General features: G+C 35.8%; 1 protein-coding gene across 1 annotated transcript in view; it reads left to right on the top strand.

Moving 5' to 3' along the window:
• COL4A3BP (collagen type IV alpha 3 binding protein) overlaps window positions 1-23,209 on the top strand; it is a 116,107-nt gene that overhangs the window by 60,112 nt on the left and 32,786 nt on the right. The window contains exons 4-9 of the mRNA XM_023510862.1: window positions 4,311-4,339; window positions 5,772-5,879; window positions 7,029-7,167; window positions 9,701-9,784; window positions 12,174-12,331; window positions 18,735-18,827. Of these exons, the coding sequence (XP_023366630.1) occupies window positions 4,311-4,339; window positions 5,772-5,879; window positions 7,029-7,167; window positions 9,701-9,784; window positions 12,174-12,331; window positions 18,735-18,827 (611 nt within the window). The remainder of the gene's footprint in view (window positions 1-4,310; window positions 4,340-5,771; window positions 5,880-7,028; window positions 7,168-9,700; window positions 9,785-12,173; window positions 12,332-18,734; window positions 18,828-23,209) is intronic.

The following is a 23,209-nucleotide window of genomic DNA, read 5'->3' as shown; positions in this document are numbered from 1 at the left end:
GGGCCCGGGCTGGGGATTCGAACCCGCCACCTTAGGTGTATGTGGCTGGCGCCTTAGCCGCTTGAGCCACAGGCGCCAAGCCAGATTTTACATGTTTTTATAATGCTTATCACATACTTGCTCCTAACACAGAAAGGTTACTAGACTTTCAACTTATTTATCCTTTGTTGGTCTTTAATTTGCTTGTAAACTATTTCTGTAGATAAGAAAGAGATTAAAAAAATTAAAACTTAGATTTGAATAACTGTTTTATATTTTTGCTATAGAAGATATGAAAGGAAAAGGTTATATACTCCAAAAATTATTTTTGTACAATAAACCAATATTGTATTTGAATTGTTATTTTATCAGGAGGGGATGTTTCTGATAGTCACTGGGACAGGTGGGCTTAGGATTTTTTCTACATTTGGTATGGAAAAGTAATGGTGAGTGGCATGGCTTACACATGTAACAGCGGTGGAAACTGATTTCTCATTTTCCTTGCTGAGTATATTGAACATTAGCTGAGGGAAAATGTTTCTTAAAACTCAAAGAACCGAGATGCTCTTTTTCATCAAAGTAGTCTTTTTAGCTAATCGTCTAAAAAATATTTTGCTTATGTTGTCATTATTGCCTGATGAATGTTCTGGTCTTGTTTGATATTGAAGTGTCAACGGAAAAGAACTCAAATCTTAAAATAATTTAAAGAGATTCACTCTGAGTCAGATAGGTGTAACAATGGGCTAGAGGACCATGCCCAATGGGTCTTCAACAAGTGATCCCGCTATAGTTAGGTTACAGTTTGGTCTTATAATTTTAGGGAGACAGGCATTACACACATAAAGTCATCAATCAATATGTAAAAGGCATACATTGGTTTGGCCCAAAAAGGTAAGACATCTTGAAGCAGGGGCTTATAGGTGGCATTAAAGAGTCTTTGATTTACAGTTGATTAAAGATATGAAGCTTTCTCTAAAGGCTTGGACTGTTTTGAGATAAGGAAGTATGTTAATCAGAGACAAGATATTTACCAAGACTAAGTGATTTGTTAAGTAAATTGATGACCTGCTGGTATGGTTGATCCTTTGTCTTACATGGCTTTAGGCCTAGGCCTATTGATTTTTAATGACTTAATATCTCACATTCTCTCTCTCTCTCTCTCTTTTTTGTGAAACAAGGTCTCACTCTGTCACCTGGGCTAGAGTGTAGTAGCATCAGCATAGCTCACTGCAGGCTCAAACTCCTGGGTTCAAATGATCCTCCTTTCTCAGCCTCCCAAGTACCTGAGACTATAGGTGCTTGCCACTGTGCCCAGATAATTTTTTCTATGTTTTTGTAAAGAGAGATCTCCCTCTTGCTCAGGCTGGTTTTGAACTCCTGGTCTCAAGTAGTCCTGCTACTTAGGCCTCCCAAAGTCCTAGGATTGCATGCATAAGCCACTGATCCTGGCTAGTAATATCTTATTGTTACAAAGAGTAACTATAGAAGGGAGAGGGTAAAAGTAGACCTGTCTGACCTTCCTTCTCCTCATGGCCAGTAACTCAACTTTAAGGTTTCTGTGGGGTCCCCTTGGCCAAGAGGGGGTCCATTCAATTAACAGGGGAGGCTTAAGCTTTTATTTTAGTTTACAAAGGGATAAAAAAACTTTCAGGTAGGAATAATAAGAGTAAGTAGGAAAGCAAATGAATGTCCTATAGATTAAAATATTATTGTAGCTGAAAACAATTTTGTTCATGGTCCTTATGCTTGATAGATAAGATCAGTGTAGGAACATTTAGATCATTGCTCAGTTTTATTGTTCTTTCTGTAGTACTCCTCTGATCCATTGAGGAATAGAAATAGGAGCTTTAGCATGTTACCATTTAATACTCATTGAAGCCTGCTGCATGTGGTGGCTTACACCTGTAATCCTAGCACTTTGAGAGTCTGAGGGAGGAGGATGGCTTGAGGCCAGGAGTTTGACACCAACCTGAGCAAAAACCTATCTCTACAAAAGATAGAAAAGTTAGTAGGGGCAGTGGTGCATGCCTGTTGTCCCAGCTACTTGGAAGGCAAAGGCAGGAAGATCACTTAAGCCTAGGAGCATAAGGTTCCAGTGAGCTATGATGATGCTACCTAGCCCAGGCAACCCAACAAAACTGTTCCTTTTTCTTTTTTTTTTTTTTTTTTTTGAGACTCTGCTGCCCTTGGTAGAGTGCTGTGGCGTCACAGCTCACAGCAACCTCAAACTCTTGGGCTTAAGCGATTCTCTTGCCTCAGCCTTCCAAGTAGCTGGAACTACAGGCACACACAGCCCCCACCCCCGCCCAGAACGCCTGGCTATTTATCATTGTTTAGCTGCCCCGGGCCAGGTGTGAACCCACTAGCCTAGGTGTATGTGGCTGACACTGTAATCACTGTGGTACAGGTGCTGAACCCCAACAAGACTGTTTCTTTAAAAATAAAAAAAAAAAAGATAATTTGAAAATTCTCACAGAAGCCTTTCAGTATAGGTGTTATCCACATTTTAGATACAAATTAAATTGAATGAATAAGAATATCAATCGGTAAGTGGTAACATTATTATTCAAGAAAAGCAACTTAAAATACCGTAGAAACTTCATAGTTGACCACCTCCTTAAGTTGACCTAATTTATATAGACTGGATATCATCACATGTACATCAGTACCGTAGGCCTAATTCCTTATATTCACTGAATTCTTTTGTGTGTCAACTATTAGAGGTTTTATTACTTTCTTTTTTTTTTTTTTTTTTGAGACAGAGCCTCAAGCTGTCCCCCTGGGTAGAGTGCCGTGGCATTACAGCTCACAGCAACCTCCAACTCCTGGGCTCAAGAGAGTCTCCTGCCTCCGCCTCCCAAGTAGCTGGGACCACAGGCGCCCGCCACAACGCCCGGCTATTTTTTGGTTGCAGCCGTCATTGTTGTTTTGGCGGGTCCGGGCTGGGGATTTGAACCCGCCACCTTAGGTGTACGTGGCTGGTGCCTTAGCCGGTTGAGCTATAGGCGCCGAGCCAGTTTTATTACTTTCACAGTAACTTCCTTTTCTAGTTAATTTTAGCTTTTTTTCATAGCTGCATAGTTAAAAAGCAACATATGAACTTGATCCTAGGGGAAATCCTATGGTACCAAACAGGATCTAAAACAAAAGTGAAAATTAGATGTTTACTTTTAGAGAACCACTCTGCCTGCACTAAGGAGAAAGGATTTTGAAGGAAGAAGAAAGACTAAAAGCACTTAGAAAGTTGGTGGATTAATTCAATTGAGACACTTTGTGAACAGAACTAGAGAATAGCAGTAGAAAAATGAGAAAAAGTTAAGCTTTGAGAGAAGTAGAAGCAAAGTGTCTGGATATTGAAGCAGCATGGCACCATTAACATCATAGGCACTTGAATCTGGGGCTCCTTGATTTACAAACTCTGTGACTCTGAAACTTTTATGTAAAATCACCTATAAAATGGGTATAATAATATTACCAGGATTAAAGGAGATAAGGCACTTAAAACACTTATTAGCATGCCTGGCACAAAGGAAGTACCCTAAATACATCCCAGCTTTTACTGTTGTTTTTATTTTTGTTACATCTAAGATAATGGATTGTCCCAGGTAGCTTTTTGGAACTAATATATAAAGCACCATTTAAATTACTTAATAGTTCATCAATTCTTCTTTCAAAGCAGAACAAACAAATGAAAACCTCTTCTGTATCTCTTAGTATTTGTAAAGCTAGGATGGAAAAATTATCAGACTTCCTTTTTATAGCCCCATTTGATTTATCTACTTGTTTCTCACTTCAATTTTGATGTTACTAAGAAAAAAACAATTAGACCTCTAGACTTCTTGCAAGGAAGAATAGAAAAGAGGTAAGATTGAATTTCATGATGTCAAATTAAGTTTATTTAGTTTATGTCATAGGTTAGGTTCTTATATAACTTTTGATTAAAAAAAAAAAAAAAGGACTTGGTAGCTTAAGAACAAGCCCACCCCTTGTACATAGAAAGATGTCATGTTACAGAATCAAAAGCCATGAATTATGAATGGAAGAAAAGAAGGTCTGAAATAATTTAAAGATTAGAGGCAGCTGTTGTAGCCCATTAAGTCTGCAAGGTCTGACAATTAGGTTTACAAACTCATCCTAGAAAAACTGCTACAGAACCTCATTGCTGAATATTCACTATGGTCACCTTTGAAATACTCCGCTTGGAAAGCTATACATTGATGCTACTTTTTAGTTCACCCTTCAAAGCAATTTTGGAACTCTTCTTTGGAATGGCCATCAAAGCTATGAAAGATATGAAAATATCTTCTTTTCACTATTTCCCTTATCTTCAGGTAAAGAAAAAAGATTGGGGTCAAATCAGGTGAGTAGGGAGGGTGTTCCAAGTCAGTTGTTTGTTTACTAGCTAAAAACTCCCTCAGAAACAGTACCGTGTGAGCTAGTGCACCGTCATGAGGCAAAAGCCATGAGTTATTGGCAAAAAGTTCAGGTCGTTTTCTTCTAACTTTTTCATGCAGCCTTTCAGCACTTCTAAATAGTAAACTTAGTTAACTGTCCAGTTGGTACAAATTCATAATGAATCCCTCTGATATTAAAAATGGTTAGCCACATTGTTTTTACCTTCGATTTGGACTGACCGGAACTTTTGGTCATAGAGAATTGCTTGACTTCCATTGTGCACTTTGACACTTTTGTTTCAGGGTCATATTGGTACACCTGTGTTTTATCACCAGTGTTAACACATTTGTCTTGCCTCTCCAAGAGGTCTTCACAAACTTTGACTCTCCTCTGCTTTTGTTCATCAGTGAGCTCCTTTGGGACCATTTTTACACACACCTTTCTCATGCCATGATTTTCAGTTAAGATTTCCTGTTTCTCTATCAATGTTTACTTGGTCTGCTATGGTTCTCACAGTCAGCTGACAATTGTGATGCACAGTTTGGTGAATTTTTGCAATGTGTTTGTCAGTTCTCATTACTAACTACCTTGACCTCTCTTCCTCAGTGATAACTTTTTCTACCCTCAGAAAAATATTTAATCCATTTGTACACTGCCATTTTCTTCACGGCATTCTCCCCTTAAACTTAGACAAAAATGTCCCTGATTTCATTTCCACTCCTACCAAGTTTAACTAAAGAAATTTACAAATGTTTATTTGTCATTCTATCAGGCTCCAATATTCTTGTAATGGCACACAAAAGCACCCAGCAACAGTAACGAATACCAGCAAGATACCACCACATGTCGAATACAACTGTGAGACATTGATATACCAAGGTTATAAACCCTTACCAAGGTTATAAACCCTTACAGTACCACTGTACTGTTTGTACAGTGCTGCCGATGTAAGCACATACTGGCAAGTTTGCAAAGTTATCAAACCTCATATAGTACTGTATTATATTTGGACATTTTTAGTACTTTGGTTGATGATAGCCAGTGTCTTATCTTCTTCTGCCTATACCCATTGATTAACTCCCTATTCTTCCTCCTCCCTGGTAATCAATATTTTACCTCTGTCTCTTTATGAATTTGACTACTTTAGGTAGTTTTCCTATTATTAAATGTTCTTTCAGCCTACTAGTTGAGAATGTAGTAGGTGTTTGACAAACTTCTAAGTTAAATGGCAATTAGGAATTGAATGGCATTGTCTACTGTCAGTGAATTGACTGTATTTTTTATGTGCACTTAAGCTGTGAGTTATTGTTACAATTACCCTGTTAATTTGTAGGAAGTCTTTTGTTTTTAGGTATTTTCTATTTAATTTTTTTTCATGTTGTTTACTTTCTTTTTAGACTGAATCTGGATATGGATCTGAGTCCAGCTTGCGTCGACATGGCTCAATGGTATCACTGGTATCTGGAGCAAGTGGCTATTCTGCAACATCCACTTCTTCATTCAAGGTTTGTGGTTAATGAGTACTTTTAAGTTAAGCCAATATAAATTGAGTTTTATTGGATGTTGTGGGTAGAATATACTTGATAGTTTTTTGAAAGAATTTTTCTACAATATAATTGATTTGAAGTTGTTACAGAATAACTTTTAAGGTATAAAATAATGACTCATTCAAATATGTAATAAACATATGTCAAGATTTTATTTCCTTCATTCATTGAGATAGGACATAAATTAAGAAATTGGTTCAAAGAGAATCTGAAGAACACTGAAGTGGATTTGCGAATATTTGCAAAACTGGTAAATATTTGTAGATTAGTAATCACTGCCACTGCATGGTACATGAATCTATGGACAATAATCATTTACGTTACTCAGCTTTTTAAGAAAAGAGTTATAAAATAGCTCAAATATAACTTTGATTATATTCGAAAGGCATTTGAAGGGGGAAACTTCTATATGATCAAATAACACTGTCCCAAGGGTCCCATGGATAACACTTGCCATTACTTTGAAATACCAGTAATATTTTTGCGCATTTCAAAGTCTTTCACAATTGTTCCTCACAATGTCTAATTTAAAACGTTAAAGGTTGCTGGCTCAGCGCCTGAGGCTCAGCCAATAGGGCGCCAGCCACATACACCAGAGCTGGCAGTTTTTGAACCCAGCCTGGGCCTGCCAAACAACAATGACAACTCCAACAAAAAAATAGCCAGGCATTGTGGTTGGTGCCTATAGTTGTAATCCCAGCTACTTGGGATGCTGAGGCAAGAGAATCACTTAAGCCCAAGAATTGGAGGTTGCTGTGAGCTGTGATGATACGTACTCTACCGAGAGTGACATAGTAAGACTCTGTCTCAAAAAAGCCAAAAAAAAAAAAAAAAAATTAAAGGTTGCATTAGCAAATTGTTAGTTATTATTGCTTTTTTATTATCTATAAAAATAATGTTATCACTTATAAGTGGCTAATCATTATCAAGCCTCTAGTCAATTTCAAGCCTATTCTTGGAACTATTACATTGAACTTGACAGAGCTTCTTATCCCATTCCCTCAATGACAGGGTGCTAACCTTAAAAGGTAATGAAATATCATAGAACCAAATAAAGTCTAATTTTGTTTTCCTTGAATTATATCCTCCCCTTTTTGTGCTTTACAGAAAGGCCATAGTTTACGTGAGAAATTGGCCGAAATGGAAACCTTTAGAGACATCCTATGTAGACAAGTTGATACTCTACAGAAGTACTTCGATGCCTGTGCTGATGCTGTCTCCAAGGATGAACTTCAAAGGGATAAAGGTTAATTAGGCTATTACCACTATTTTTACTTGGAGAATGAATGGATTTAAAGCTTCTTGATCTTAAAGGGTAATGTCTTTTAAGTGATAAAGGTAATTATAGTCACTTTCGCTGCAAACCACAAATATAACAGATTTCAGTGTCCATTTAACTAGCATACTTCAGTAACACATACTAATTCTTTGCTCATTGTCCATACCAGATGCCACTGAAGACTTTTAAATAGTACTCTTTATTCAATTAAAAAAGGTATCTGTTATCTTGGTAATAAGGAGCATTTCACATTATTATGTATAATAATAATGATGTGTTAGAGGAAAGGAAATCAATCAGTTGGTCTTTCCCTCTCTTTTTCTCTCTTTTATCTCCTTCCTTTTATCTGTCCTTTTTCTCAGAGAAGAAAAAAAATCAATAATGGAAGTGAAAATCAGTAATTTTATACATATTTAATAGTATTTAGTTTTTTATTTAAAAGAGTAGATACAATCTTCAGTTAATTTTATCTCAGGTTCAAAGTTAATTTTCATTTATTAGTGCTAAAGATACTGCTGCTATCAACATCTATTCTTCAGGTTTTCTCTTAATTTAAAGACAAAAATGAACTAGCGAATTACTAAATAGCACTAAATTCATTTAGGTTGCTTGGCATGGTTTTACTTCTTGCTCTTATTAAAACTGTTGCATTTGTGTTCATATTCTTTTCATCTTCTTTTTGCTCCTTTTTTCAGCTTTTTTTGGATTAAGTATTTTTTATAATTCCATTTAATCTTCTTTGTTGGTTCCTTAGCTATAACTTTTACTTTGTTGTCTTAGTGGCCAGTTGCAGTGGCTCACACCTGTAATCCTAACACTCTGGGAGGCTGAGGCCGGAGGATTGTTTAAACTCAGGAATGAAAGACTTGCCTGAGCAAGATTCAGACCCCATCACCACAAAAATGAAATAATAATAATGATTTTTTTAAAAAATGTAACCTACCACAATCTATATTAATGTAATATTATGTCGCCGCTTCTTGTGTGGTATCAGAACTTCCAATAATATATTGCTAATTCACCCCTTACTGAGGCAGGGTACTCTTGAATTCCTTAACCAATACTTTGTGAATTACAAGGTTTTCCAGTCTGCATTGAGGAGAATGTACTTTTCACTGCGCCCACATAGGTTTTGGCTATGGTTCCTTGGAATCCTTTTAGTAGGTGCTTTTCCTGACCTTCACATTTCTTCACTCACATGTGTTATCAGTACTTTGCTAAAACTCAAGGGGGACCCTCTGCTAGTCTCCAGTATTCTTTCTCTGTACAATTCTCTCCTTTCCAGTACTCTATCTTCTGAGTAGAAGAACTCTAGTTTCCTTTGTGTCTCTGGACTCTGAGCTCCATCTCTTTATTTCAGGGAATCTTACCAGGCTCCTGCTGGGTTCCCTCTTTTTACTGCATAGCTTGGAAACTCCCATAGCAATGAGCTGAAACAATCATAGAGCTTTGTTTCCTGGTTCTCAGGATTACTGTCCTTTGTTCCCTGATAGCCAATGTCTTAAAAGCCATTGTTTAGTCACCTGATAAAAGCAGCAAGTAAAACTGGGGCCTGAGATTCAGAAATTTACATTATTGAGTACATAATAGAGAGGATTAAAGTATGTTAGTCAGTAGAAAAAGAGATAGTACTTAAAAAAAAAAGAGTAATGGAAAAGGAGAACACAGGGGATTTTTTTTCCCCCTAAAGTCAGACACGTTAAAAGAGCTGTCCAGGCACAGATACACATTGAAAAGAATGAAAATTATTATCACGTCTGTAAGTCATTATATTTTCGCTGCATATCCAGAAATAATAGATTTAAGATTGCTCAGAGGCAAGCTAAGGTATCTTCTGCCTGGAAGCCTCCTTCTACAGTCCTGCTCAACTCTTCTACATCTTTGTAAAGTTATAAAATAGAGGCTCAGCGGCACCTGTGGCTCAAGTGGCTAAGGCACCAGCCATATACACCTAAGGTGGCGGGTTTGAATCCAGCCCGGCCCGCCAAAAACAATGATGGCTGCAACCAAAAAATAGCCGGTGTTGTGGGAGGTGCCTGTGGTCCCAGCTACTTGGGAGGCTGAGGCAGGAGACTCACTTGAGCCCAGGACTTGGAGGTTGCTGTGAGCTGTGATGCCACAGCACTCTACCCAGGGGGACAGCTTGAGGCTCTGTCTCAAAAAAAAAAAAAAAAGGTATGAAATAGACCCTAGGTATGTACTACTAAGGAAGTAGCCCCATAGTAGAAGATAAGAAGACCAAAGGGTAAAGTAATTCATAACTTAGTAACCTTCCCTTGCATAAATAAGAATGGATATAGTTTTAAAATGATGTATTATTTAAAGACATTCTACAGAATGTATTTATTGAGCATACTTTGATTACCAGTGAAAATGCAAAGATGAATAAGATATTGTATGTATAGAATCCTAAGCAAATTAACTCAGATGAATATAAGAATAAACTAATTTCTATTAATACTTCTTTTCATCCTAATTTGTTTAAATGTGTTTTATTTAGTGGTAGAAGATGATGAAGATGACTTTCCTACAACACGTTCTGATGGAGACTTCTTGCATAATACCAATGGCAATAAAGAAAAGTGTAAGTAATACATTTTTCTTCTCAGCTAGATAAAAACATACTTTCTAAATTTATATAATTACTCAAGATAATTACCTGATTGAATAATTTTTGAAAGCAGTAAAACTGCTAGAATCCAAGTGAAAATATCTTCTAAGACATGTAGAGATATGTTTATTAGCTTACTCCTTTCTGCCTATGGATGCTGGCAAGGAAGCATTGTAAAGTCTCTCTTCCTACTGCCATAGTGTCTAAGTCAACATCTCCTGCTAAAGAACCCAAACAGCTGCAGAAGCTATTTGTTGGAGAGTTGAGCTTTGAAACAACCAGTGAGAGTTCGAGGAGCAATATTGAGCAATGGGGAACGCTCACAGACTGTGCTAATGAGAGATCTAAACACTAAGCACTTCAGGGGCTTTGGGTTTGTCACATATGGCACTGTGGAAGAGGTGGATTCAGTAATGAAGACAAGGCCACGCGAGGTGGATGGAAGAGTTGTGGAACCAACAAGAGCTGTCTCCAGAGAAGATTCTCCAAGACAGCAGTTCTCAACCTGTGGGTCATGACCCACAGGAACTGTATTAAAGGGCCACGGCATTAGAGAGGTTGAGAACCACTGCTCTGAGACCACCTTAACTATGAAAAAGGTCTTTGTTGGTAGCATTAAAAAAGATACTGAAGAGCATCATATAAGAGACTATTTTGAATAGTATGGGAAAATTTAAGTGATTGAAGAGTGGCAAGAAGAGGAGCTTTGCTTTTGTAACCTTGGATGACCATGATTCTGTGAATAAGATTGTTATTCAGAAATACTGTGAATGTCCACACTGTGAAGTAAGACTTGTTGAAGCAAGAGATGGCTAGTGCTTCATCCAGCTAAAAGGGTCAAAGTGGTTCTGGAAACTTTGATGGTGGTCATGGAAATGACAACTTTGATCATGGAGGAAATTTTAGTGGTCGTTGTGGCATTCATGGCAGCCATGGTAATGGTAAATATGGTAGCAGTGAGGCTGGCCAAATGGATTTGGCAATGATGGAAGCACTTTCAGAGATGGTAAAAGTTGCAGTGATTTGGCAATTATAACCACTGGTCTTTAAATCTGGTGCCTGTGAAGGTAGGGCAGAAGCTTTGGCTCCTGTGGTGGCGGCAGCCAGTATTTTGCCCAACCATGAAACCAAGGTGGCTAGGGTGGTTCCAGTAGCAGCAGTAGCTATGGAAGTAGCATAAAGTTTTAATTACTCTTAAGGAAACAAAGCTTACAGGAGTGTCCAACCTTTTGTCTTTTCTGGTGCATATTGAAAGAATAAGAGTTGTCTTGGCCACACATTAAATATACAAATGGTAACAAAAGTTGATGAACAAAAGAAAAAAGTCTATGCGTACTCTTTATTATATTTGACACCACAGATAAACAAAATAGTCTCAAATAATCTGCATGTAGCCTGTGGGCCATAGGTTGGACACCACCCTAGTAGCAGGAGAGGCAAGCTGGAGAAGTAACAGGGGAGCTACAGGTTATAACAGATTTATGAACTCAGCCAAACACAGTGGTGGCGGAACCTAGCTGCTACAAAGAACACGTTTTAGACAATACTCCTGTCTGGGCAAACACTTGAGGACTGTATTTGTGACTAATTGTATAACAGGTTATTTTGGTTTCTGTTCTGTAGAAAAGCATTCCAACAAAGGATTTTAATGTAGGGTTTTTTTTGGTTTTGGTTTTTTTTTTCTTTTTTAACCCATGCTGTTGATTGCTAAATGTAATAGTCTGATCATGACCCTGAATAAATGTGTCTTTCTTTAAAAAATGTGCTATGTAAAGTTCATCTACTTGAAACCGTTTGGTAAACTTCCCTAAAGGAATATTGTATTATTCCTCCTGGCTCAGTGCCTGTAGTTCAGCAGCTAGGGCACCAGCCACACACAGGTTCAAATCCAGCCCCAGGCCTGCCAAACAACAATGACAACTACAACCAAAAAATAGCCAGGCATTGCGGCGGACACCTGTAGTCCCAGCTACTTAGGAGGCTGAGGCAAGAGAATTGCTTAAATTGCCAAGAGTTTGAGGTTGCTGTGAGCTGTGATGCCACGGCACTCTACCAAAGATAATGTAGTGAGACTCTGTCTCAAAAAAAAAAAAAAAAAGTATTACTCTTCCTACCATTTGATTAACTGGGTGCTGCATAGCAAATAGATTTCAGGAAATAGAATCTAGAGAAAAGGACTTGAAAGTACTTATGCTGCCACGTAGCTGATAAAGCTTGGATGGAAGAATTTTTAATGTTGGCCCAGAAGAGGAAAATTATAATGCAAAAATACTTGGTTTTCTAATCATTTCCTAATCTTAAATTGTGAAAAAGACTTATTTCTTCATTAGAAAGATTTTCAGTGAATAACTTTCTTTTTCAGTATTTCCACATGTAACACCAAAAGGAATTAATGGTATAGACTTTAAAGGGGAAGCAATAACTTTTAAAGCAACAACTGCTGGAATCCTTGCAACACTTTCTCATTGTATTGAACTAATGGTTAAACGTGAGGAGAGCTGGCAGAAGAGGCTGGATAAGGTAAGACTTTTTTCTTCATTTTGAAAATAATCATAATTATATTCTATTAAGTTTTACATATATAGATTGAATATTTTAACCAAACTAACTGGAATCTTTTAGTGGGTTAGTAGAAGAGGTAGCAGGTGATATTATTATCTCTTTGAAACTTTATTGACATCTTAAACTCATTTCCTAACAAGATTCATCAGTTATTTCTAATAACTAAATAATATACTTTCTTACCTGAATTTACTAAAAAATTTTGTGTTGATGTGATGCTTTGGAATAGGAGTGTTGAACCATTTAACATTACACACCTTCATTGTGTCATATATGAAACTGCATTTAAGTTACTTGAATTTAAATTTAAACCCTAATTTTCAAAGTTAGACATTTCCTTATTACATTCATAGCCATCTATTTTTTTTCCATGGCCATTGTGATATCATTTAGCACACATGATGTTGTTTGATTTAACATTTGCCCTATGTTCACATTCTCCCACCTTTGTTTATCAGCATTATGAGTACGATAATAATATTATAATATGAATCTTTAGTTTCTAGTGTAAAGTATGGTTCAGTGAATTTGTTTAGTAGGAAAACTTCTGCTTATAATTCAACTTTAGAAAAATAGTAAAATGTTAGAACTGAAACACACTTTAGAGAATCTATTTCTAGTTCATTGCCATCATTTTATAGAAGAAGAGACTGCGGCCCAGAGACCATCCAAAAGTGTTAAGTAGCAGAGTTAGAGGAATTCTCTCTATTCTGATATGTCAGCTCTGGATACCAGGCTAGATATCTGCCAGAATCTTATCATTAATTGTAAGTTACATTGTTTGCAGTGTTCGAAGGTCTATCAATTTGAGCAGAACACTAAGGAAAGCAATGTCATGATTGGTGTAATAAAATGACCGCAGGATTTGAATAGCACTATGTCTTTAAGAAGATCCCCTTGTTTTAGAAGAAAGGAGAACTGTTCAGAATTCTCAAGAGCAGGTGAGAGTAAGCCATATTGACTAGCAATATGTCTTCTTTTAAAACAGGCACTGAAGGGCGGCACCTGTGGCTCAGAGGAGTAGGGTGCCGACCCTATATGCTGGAGGTGGCGGGTTCAAACCCAGCCCTGGCCAAAAACTGCAAAAAAAAAAAAAACCAGGCACTGAAAATTTCCTTTTAAGGTATAGAAATTTCATTATCATCCTGGAGCCAAACTGTTACATCTGAGATTTCAACTCTGTACTTTGTGTGGATCAAATTGAATTATTAGAATAATCCCTGTCCACACAAAAATAATGTATTGAAAATCAGGACAACTTTAGAATCCATTAGATTAATGATTCACAGATACCCAGAGTATTAAACTTGTCCAGACTAGCATACTTATTTTGCAGCTCTGTCTCCCCTCTCTTTATTTATCCTTCACTAATGGGTTGTATTCTTCAGTCATATACTCTTAACAACACTGCCTCAAAAACAGATTCAGTCAAAATAAAATATTTTGGCAAATGTCTAGCCTGGTATCCAGAGCTGACATACCAGAATAGAGAAAATTCCTCTAACTCTGCTACTTCACACCTTTGGACAATTTTCTAGGCTGAAGTCCCTTCTTCTTTATTCAATAAAAATAAAAATTTTTACCTTATGTAACATGACTTCCTCATCTTTTCAGCATTTATTTTCCGTGTTGAAAAGGGAGGTGGATTTTTGACTGCCTTCATCTTTGTTAATCTTATCAATTCTCCTTCTTTACTGGGTAACAAGAAGAACAAACCAAAGGATGTATAAAAAGCCTACTTTTGTTCTTTCTCTATGCAACAATGTTAACCAAAGAATAGCCAGAGAAGATGGCAGTACTAATTATAATCTGGAAACTGCTGTTTTGTAGTCCTCTTACAGGTGTGATTTACCTTTTCCACTGTAATTTTTCTCAATGTTGTAATAGCAGGATCCCAGTTATATATTACATAGAATGCATAGAATGTGTGAGAGTGTGTGTGTGTATACGTACTTAACACATACTGCATATGTATATATTTGTTGATAAACTCTATGCAAAAACTGTAGTTTTCTTCATTGAGTATGTGTATATATACACTCAAATACACACTCATTAAAGATTAGAAAGTTCTTGAATGGAGAAAGTTGTTTATCAATAAATATTTGATAATATTTTTCAGGTAATCCCTAGAATTGGGAAACAAAGTACAATAATAACAAGGTGGTTTCACTGAATTTGTTTCACTGAAGAAATATTTGGATGCCTGCTGTATGGTTGTCTCTAAGCTAGAAATGGGAAAACAGCGATGAGCAGGATATAGTCCCTCAAGGAGCTTAAAATCTAGTGAGAGCAATTAAATAGATGATAATAATGATAGCTATTTAATTGTAAAGTTGTTTGCGTTATACCCTTTATAAATTTATGCCAGCTCTAATATTCCTTAAGCTGGTTAAAAATTAGTATTATTTGTTGGCAATGCTTTTTGTTAGTTATCTGTAATAATAATCTATTCTCCTACAGAAAAAGTGCACTTAATGTTAGCCAGTCATGTGCAGGAAGACCAAAAGTTATATGATTAAACAATTTTAGTTAACAATATTCATGAAAAAATTTGTTCGCTGACAATAAGTTTGCTTACCTTAATAGACTCTTAAGTATATTTTTTCCTGTTTTTTCACTTACCTGTAAGTCTTTTTAATATTGCTGTGTTGTGCGTTTTTGTTTTGTTTACTTTTTTAAATTGAGGTATACATGCAGTGAAGTGTACTGATGTTATGTATACTACTTGTTTTTTTTTAACATATGTATGCACTCCTATGACCACGCTCAGATCAAGATATATAACTTTTCTAGTACTCTACAAGTTTCCTCCATGTTCCTTCTAGTCCATACCATACCACCACCCCAGTAGATGATCACAGGTTATATCATTATAGAGTAGTTTCCCTATTCGTATACAACATATAGATGGAATTATACAATATACTTTTGTGTCTGGCTTTCTTTATTCCTCAACAGTGACTGTGAAATTCATTTATGTTTTTACATTTAGTGTTAAGTTTATTTTTTATTGCTATATGATATTCCCTTGTGTGAGAAATTTTCATTGTATGACTTTAATTTGTTTATTCATGTTCCTGTTGATAGATATTTAGGTTGTTTTCATTTTTTGTCTATTATGGATAAAACTGCTGTGAGAATTCTTGAACATATCTTCAGGTACATTTTTCTTAGTCTCATACCTGCAAGTAGAATTTGGGGGTCAAAGCCAACAATGTGATTAGCTTTAGTAGACACTGACAAGTGGTTTTCCAAAGTGATTATATTAATTGATATTTCCACTAGCAATAGATGAGAATTCCAGTTCCTGTTCTCTCTTGGCAGCAGTTGATATTGTTAGGTATGTGCATCTGTGTTTTGAGGTTTTTCATTAGTTATAGGAAGCATTTCCTAAAATTTTACTAGTTTATAGCAGCTATATATCCATATTCTCTCTTTCAATCTCTCTCTCTCTCCCAATCTCTCCCTCTCTCTGCCTCTTTTCCTCTCCCTTTCCTTTTCTCTCTTCCTCTCTCTCCCTCCCTCCTCCTTTTCTTTAAGAGACAGAGTGTTGCTACCAGGTTAGAGTATAGTGGCTATTTATAGGCATTATTATCTCACACTATATCCTTGAACTCTTGACTTCAAGTAGTCCTCCCACCTCAGCCTCCTGAGTAACTGGGATTACAGGCACACACCACTGTACCCAACTGAATGTTTTTTGGTTTTAATTGTATTGATTCTGGTGGGTTTGTAGCCCCATTTCCTTTTTAGTACACAAAAATTAATGAAATCTTTGGATCTAATGAACTAATTCATTAATTTAGAAGTAGTTTGTTTTGTGTGAGTTTAGTGTGGAGTTTAATTTAGCCAGTAAGTATAATCAGGCACCACATAATGAGGTTTCTGTCAATGACAGGCCAAATATACAACTGTAGTCCTATAAGGTTATAATGGAGGTAGAAAAAAATTTTATTTTTTTGAGACAGAGTCTCACTCTGTCTCCCTGGGTAGAGTGCTGTGGCTTCACAGCTGACAGCAACCAACTCTTAGGCTTAAGCAATTTTCTTGCCTCAGCCTCCCAAGTAGCTGGAACTACAGACACCCACCACAAGGCTGGCTATTTTTTTGTTGCAGTTGTCATTGTTGTTGGGTTCGAACCGGCCTGCCTTGGTGTATGTGGCTTGTGCCCTACCTACTGAACTACGGTCACCGCCAAGGTGAAAAAACAAAAAAAATTTTTTTTTTTTTTTTTGCAGTTTTTGGCTGGGGCTGAGTTTGAACCCACCACCTCCGGCATATGGGGCCAGTGCCCTACTCCTTTGAGCCACAGGCGCCGCCCAAGGTGAAAAATTTTTATCATGTAATATTGTCTTGATGATCCTGATCCTGTGTAGACCTAAATAAATGTGTATGCATTTTAATTTTTAACAAAAAAGCTTAAAAAATTAAAAAAAAACTTAAAAGTATTTAAAAATAGAAAAAAGCTTATAAAATAAAGGTATAGAGAAAGTATTTTTATACTCCTGTACAATATATTTGTATTTTAAGTTAAGTCATAAGAGTCAAAAAGTTTAAAAAATTAAAGTTTATAAAGTGAAAAAAATGACAGTAACCTAAGGTTAATTTATTATTGAAGAAAAGAAAATTTATAAGTTTAGTGTAACCTAAGTGTACAGTGTATAAGAAGTCTAGTGTAGTGTATGGCAGTGTCTTTGGCTTTCACATTTACCTGCCACTCACCAACTTAGAACATGTCTCAGTCCCGCAAGCTCCATTCAGGATAAGTGCCCTATACAAGCATACTTTTTAAAAATCTTTTATACCATTTTATTTTTTACTGTACCTTTTCTATGTGTAGGTATGTTATATTCACAGATACTTCGCACTGTGTTACAGTTGCCTGCATTATTCATTATGGTAACATGCTATATAAGTTTGTACCCTAGGAGCAATAGGCTATCCCTTATAACCTAGATGTATAGTAGGCTATAACATCTAGGTTTGTGTAAGGATACTTTGTGTTGGCACAAGGATGAAATAAATCATCAGACAACACATTTCTCAGAATGTATCCTTATGGTAAAATAATAACCCACTAAGCTGATTTTGACTTTGATCAGTTAACCTCAAATCACAAGCATAATCTGTTCACTTAGACTTTTTGACAGTCACACTCTTCAGAATAGTGTTTTGGGGAATAAGAGGAACTAGGAAGAGCTATTTACATTTCCTACCGCTAGGGTGACCATGCACACTGATTTGACCAGGGAGGTCCCTAATTCACAAAATTATTATTAACATTGCCTTTCACTTTCAGAAGTGTTACTTAAACCACCTAGAACAGGAACCAACCAAATCAGTTTTTGAAAAAATGAAATTTAGGCAAGGTTAAAAGAAGGAAAAAGTGAGGCATGACTGTATTTGAAATGGGGGAATAAGCTCTTAGGTTCTTTAAAAGCTTGCTGGCCTGGGTTGGCACCTGTGGCTCAGAGGGTTAGGGCACTGGCCCCATATACCAGAGGTGGCGGGTTTAAACCCAGCCCCTGGCCAAAAAAAAAAAAAAAACAGCTTGCTGGCCTTTATATCAGATTTACCAGGGCACCTTATTATTGTGGAAATAGGTTTGCATTTGAGCCAGCCTTTTTTTATTTTAGGTGTTCACCTTGGGTCTTTTAACCTTTTAGTGCTATGAGTCCTATCTATAAAAATAGTGATAAAGTAGATATCTAAAGTATTTTTTTAGCTCTAAAATACAGTCTTAAGGCAGTTTTTTGTTTTTTTTTTTTTTGTTGTTGTTGTTTTTTTTTTGACGAAGCCTCAAGCTATCCCCCTGGGTAGAATGCCATGGCATCACATCTCACAGCAACCTCCAAGTCCTGGACTCAAGCGAGTCTCCTGCCTCCGCCTCCCAAGTAGCTGGGACTACAGGCGCCCGCCACAATGCCCAGCCATTTTTTGGTTGCAGCCATCATTGTTGTTTGGCAGGCCCAGGCTGGGGATTCGAACCCGCCACCTTAGGTGTATGTAGCTGGTGCCTTAGCCGCTTGAGACACAGGCACTGAGCCTTAAGGCAGTTTTAAGTTAAGGCAGTAGTGAGAAAACGTAAGAAATTTTTCTTACTTAGATGATCTTTTTAAATCATTTAAATACATAACCTACCTATAATGTGATCTTAATGGTGATTTGAATGGCTGCTTGTATGCAATGCTGTATAGCCCAGACAAAAGTGTTTTCTTGTGCAGAATGTACTCTTATTTTCACAAGAATGGAGTTATTTTTTGGTCAAATTATAAAATTTCAATGAAAGTGGAGGAAATCCACTTTAAAAAATTATAATAGGTAACATTAAATGATTAGGTTTTCCCTTTTTTAATAGGAAATTGAGAAGAAAAGAAGAGCAGAAGAAGAATGTGAAAAGGCAAAGATGGAACTAAAGAAAAAATCCCACTTTGGAGGACCGGATTATGAAGTATGAATTTATATTTTGATCCTAGAAAGAGAGGCACATAGGCCATATCTATGACCAGAGTGATTATTTTTTTAAATAGTACTCCTGCAACCTTTAAATATTCTACATATATCATTTTTTTCTCATTGATTATTTTTATTAAATGTGTAGTTTATGGTATATAAATGTCAGACTTACTCTGAAATGGGTATTTTTTATTGCCTACAAAATTTAATACAGGCTTAAGGCTTAGCATTAGACCTGTCTGCTTTATAGGACAATTTTTTATCTCCCCTGGAAAGATGACCATTTTTAATGTTACTTAATTTTTTTAAATAAAAGTAACCTACAAAGACAAATCTAAGCACTTGACAGACAGAAGATTTTATTCTCTATTATACTGTGAGATCTTATCCGGAGTCGAGCATGAAGTGCTCCAATATCCTTTACATTTGAAAATATTTAAAACCACCTTCTTTCCCCTCTGATTTGTTTGTTAAACAACTAATAAGATCTTCCTCTCCATGTGTATACACATGCATATTAAAATTTTATATACTGATTTTATGTGGTATTTCTTAAGGGAAAAAAATATATAAGGAATGTATTTGGTAATTGTCCTTAAACATTTTTGTTATTCCAGAAATGAGCAGAAATATTTTGAAGATGGAATAACAAGAGTATCATTGAGATAGACAAGAATGATAAAATAATTGTAATTTGTTTGTATTTTAAAAACAGAAGAAAAAAATTCTGGACACTTTTGTTTACTGTAGAAGGGAAACCAGAGAGCTTCTATTGGTAGAATTTTGTTTATGTTGAAGCAGATTCCCAGCTAAGAGAATCCTTAGTGATGAGATTTGAATTCTAATTTTTTAATTTTTACATTGTCAATTTATTCATTCTAAAATGTATAAAAATTACATAATTAGCTATCCTCTTGGGTTTTAAGAATCCAGATTATTGAAATATAAGCTATTGATGATTTTTATTCTGAAACTAAGCAGATTGTTTTGCTATTTTAGGTTTATTTTTTGAAAGAGGTATCAACTTTTTAAATTAACTTTTTTAAACACTATAAAATGTATGTTCATTATAGGAAGATTACAGAACATACAAGTAAGCCAATAAATTCTATGTTTTTAATTTAACAATGTGTGGTACAGTTAATTGCCTAACAGCAATATATAAGTATAGCTAGCTATATACATGTTTATCTCTGTATCTGTCAACAAAAGGTTTTTTTTAAATTGTGATGGGGGGAAGAGGACAAAAGTGGAAGAAGGAGGGACCTATGCTAGGTATTTGCATTTACTAGTTTGAAATCCGAAAGTTTGCTTTGTTTATTTATGTAATTGAACATTTTTAAAACCTGTGTTTATTGGTCATTTATATTTCTTTTCTAATGATTCACTTATCATGTCCTTATTGGGTTTTTCCCCCTATTGATGTAGAAAACAAATAGAATTTGTCTTTCATTTTTCAATATTTTATTTCTTTTGTAGTTTTTAAAAATGTTGTTGACTCTTGGTTTTTCCATATAAAATTGTTAAACCTTCGTGTTATTAGCCTCTCAATCTTTTGATACACTTATCTGGATATTTGGTATCATGTTTAGAAAGGCATTCTCCACTTCAAATAATTATTTATATTTTCTCATTTTTTATTAATTTATGTTCCAAATACTGTATATTTACTATATATTGTTAATATATCTGGATTTTTTTAATGGTATAATTTAGGAATTTATACTTTATTTCACGGGCCTTTGTTGAATAAACATCCTTTCGTCCACCTATTTGAAATGCTCTTTCCTCTTTCTTAATGAAGAAGGTGGTTAAGGATACTACAGTTTTTTTTCCTCAATAAATTCCTGGAGATTTAATACCAAATTAAATATACAATTCTTAAGTAAACTGGGATCTGCTTTTATACCTTCCCTTTTTCCCTTTGGATTCTTGAACTATCTGTTTTTTCTTGTGTCAGTACTACACATGTATGGATTTTAGACCCAAATCCAAACTATGATATTATTTTAGTTATAAGAAAACATTCATGATATATTAATTATTAAAGTTTCAATGTTTCTGTCATGTATAGCGTCAGAAATTACTTTATAATCTTAAGTCCATTTCTTCAGACTTATTGTATGTAATGCAAGCACTGTGCTAGATGTGGGAAATATAGCAAGAAGTAGGCAGACAAGATCCAGCCCGAGGGCCCAGCTGAGTATGAAATTGTTACCTTAAGTTCAGCACCTCTCCAGGAGGCTCCACAAAGAACAGAGGACAAGGGGTTTGAGGAGAAAGAAAGAGAAGTTTATTAAATGTGCCAGCAGTTGAGGAGGGTATTTGGACTAGTGTCTCAAAGATTAGTGGTACACGTCATTACTTAAGACTATGTTGTTTAACTATAATTGGTGGTTTTGGACCTTGTATTTGGTGAGGATGACCTAATGATTCTTGTCCAGTCCTTATCTGGGCAATTCTGTTGAAACATCTCCTATAGTTTAAGATACTAGAATTTGCAAAGAAACGTTTTTCTGCCCCTTTTGTTACTGGCTTTGAAGAAGAAATGCAGGTTTTAATTCCCAAAAAGACAATTCTGTCTTAGAGAGACAACTCTTCCTTGCCCTTTGTCCTACCTTTGCCTCTGTTACAAAACTGCAGGCGGTGAGGAGAGGTCTACAGTATTTAGAAAATAGAATAGAAGGGTATGGTGATTGAATAAGGGTAAACTGAGGAATCCAAGATTAGGCCCAAGTTTATGCAGGATGGTGTGGAGGTAGAAGATGTTTTAAATGTGTTGAGTTGAAGTGAGACCTTCATGTGAGGTTTTCATTGACTGTTAAGATCTAACAACTTAGAAGAGAGATGGTCTGGCTCTGAATTGAGGAGTCACTGGATGATAGCTGAAAGTCTAGTGATGAGTGAGAATGTTATGGGGAGAGTAAGAATGGAACCCTGAGGAATAGGAACATTTTAAGGAGAAACCTGCAAAAAAGCCTCATAGTAGTACTTAGGGAGAGGGAAATTTTAGAATCTAAGGGTAGAAAACTCTTCGAGGAGAGTCAACATAAGAAAGGCTGCTCTGAAGATCAGTAAGGTAAAAGACTGGAGTGTTTCATAGATTTAACGATAAGTAACTCCTTCCCTTGAGATAAAGGGGCGTTTGGAGGTATTTTTAAAGTTTTTTTTTTTTAATTTAATTTAATTTTATTTTTCAATTGTTTTTTATTAAATCATAACTTTGTACATTGATGCATTTATGGGGTTCAGGATACTGCTTCAATATATAATGTGAAATGCTTACATTGAACTAAGTAACACATCCGTCACAATTATACTCATTTCTTAATAGTTTTGAAATGTATCATTGCAGCATGCACATTAGATGAGGTCCCCCCAAATGCCCCCCCCTCCCATATCTCCCCTCTCCTCCCCTCTTTCTCCTCTTCCCTTCTACTTTCTGGACTATAGTTATGTTTTGTCATTTGTATGAGTGTGTAGGTGGTTATATATTGATTTCATAGTAGTATTGGGTATGTTGGATACTTTTTTTTCCATTCTTGAGATACTTTACTAAGAAGAATGTGTTCCAGCTCCATCCAGGTAAACATAAATAAAGTTTTGTTGTTTTTTTTTAAATAAAGGAAATTTTATGCCAGTTCCTTTGGTTCTCCCCCCAAAGATTTTTCATTAAAGGAAAAACTTTGATTTGGCAAAATAAAATTTTTAATTTTAATTAAATTTTAATAAAATATTTTAACTAAAGTTTTTAATACTATAGTTCCCAATTAGTAGACTGCTGAAGCTTTGACATGATTTAATGAGGACCAGAAATCCATATGCATTGAAGCACTAAAGACTGAATGAATATTACTATTTTTTAATGTAGATATCATTATTATTAATAGAGTTTTAAGAACCATTAGAAAATATATTTGAGTTTGGAATTTTGTGTTCAACAGGGACTGAAGTTATACTGCTGTCATTTGAATATCTTTAACATATCTTGACTTTATAAAAGGGATCCTCCAGCAGGGAAGCATTGGAGTACTGTTACTGTGCTTTTTCATAACCCTCAGGATCCTGCTGGTTAGCAGATGATTATATTCACTTCATGACAATTCACTGTTCTATATGTATGTTGTATTCAGATGAAAAGCTGTGAGGTTTTTGTTAAGTGGGTTGTGGGGCTGAGTCCTCATAACCCTAAAGGAAGAATTCTGTTAAATCAAAGAGTTCTCAGGTGCCTGTGCCAAATGACAAAAGCTTAACACTGTAGTTCTTCCCATACTTCCATTGTGGTTCTGGGTTATGGTAGAGATAGGATGATACTGTGACATTCCTTTTAATAAACTAATGAATGACTTGAGGTTATCAATGTAAGTGGAAAGAGTT

This window comes from Otolemur garnettii, unplaced genomic scaffold, assembly GCF_000181295.1.
Source record: "Otolemur garnettii isolate 467f Iridium unplaced genomic scaffold, OtoGar3 scaffold00017, whole genome shotgun sequence".
Lineage (NCBI taxonomy): Eukaryota > Metazoa > Chordata > Mammalia > Primates > Galagidae > Otolemur > Otolemur garnettii.
Note: the sequence above shows the minus strand (reverse complement) of the source record. Positions and strands in the feature narration are given on the sequence as shown.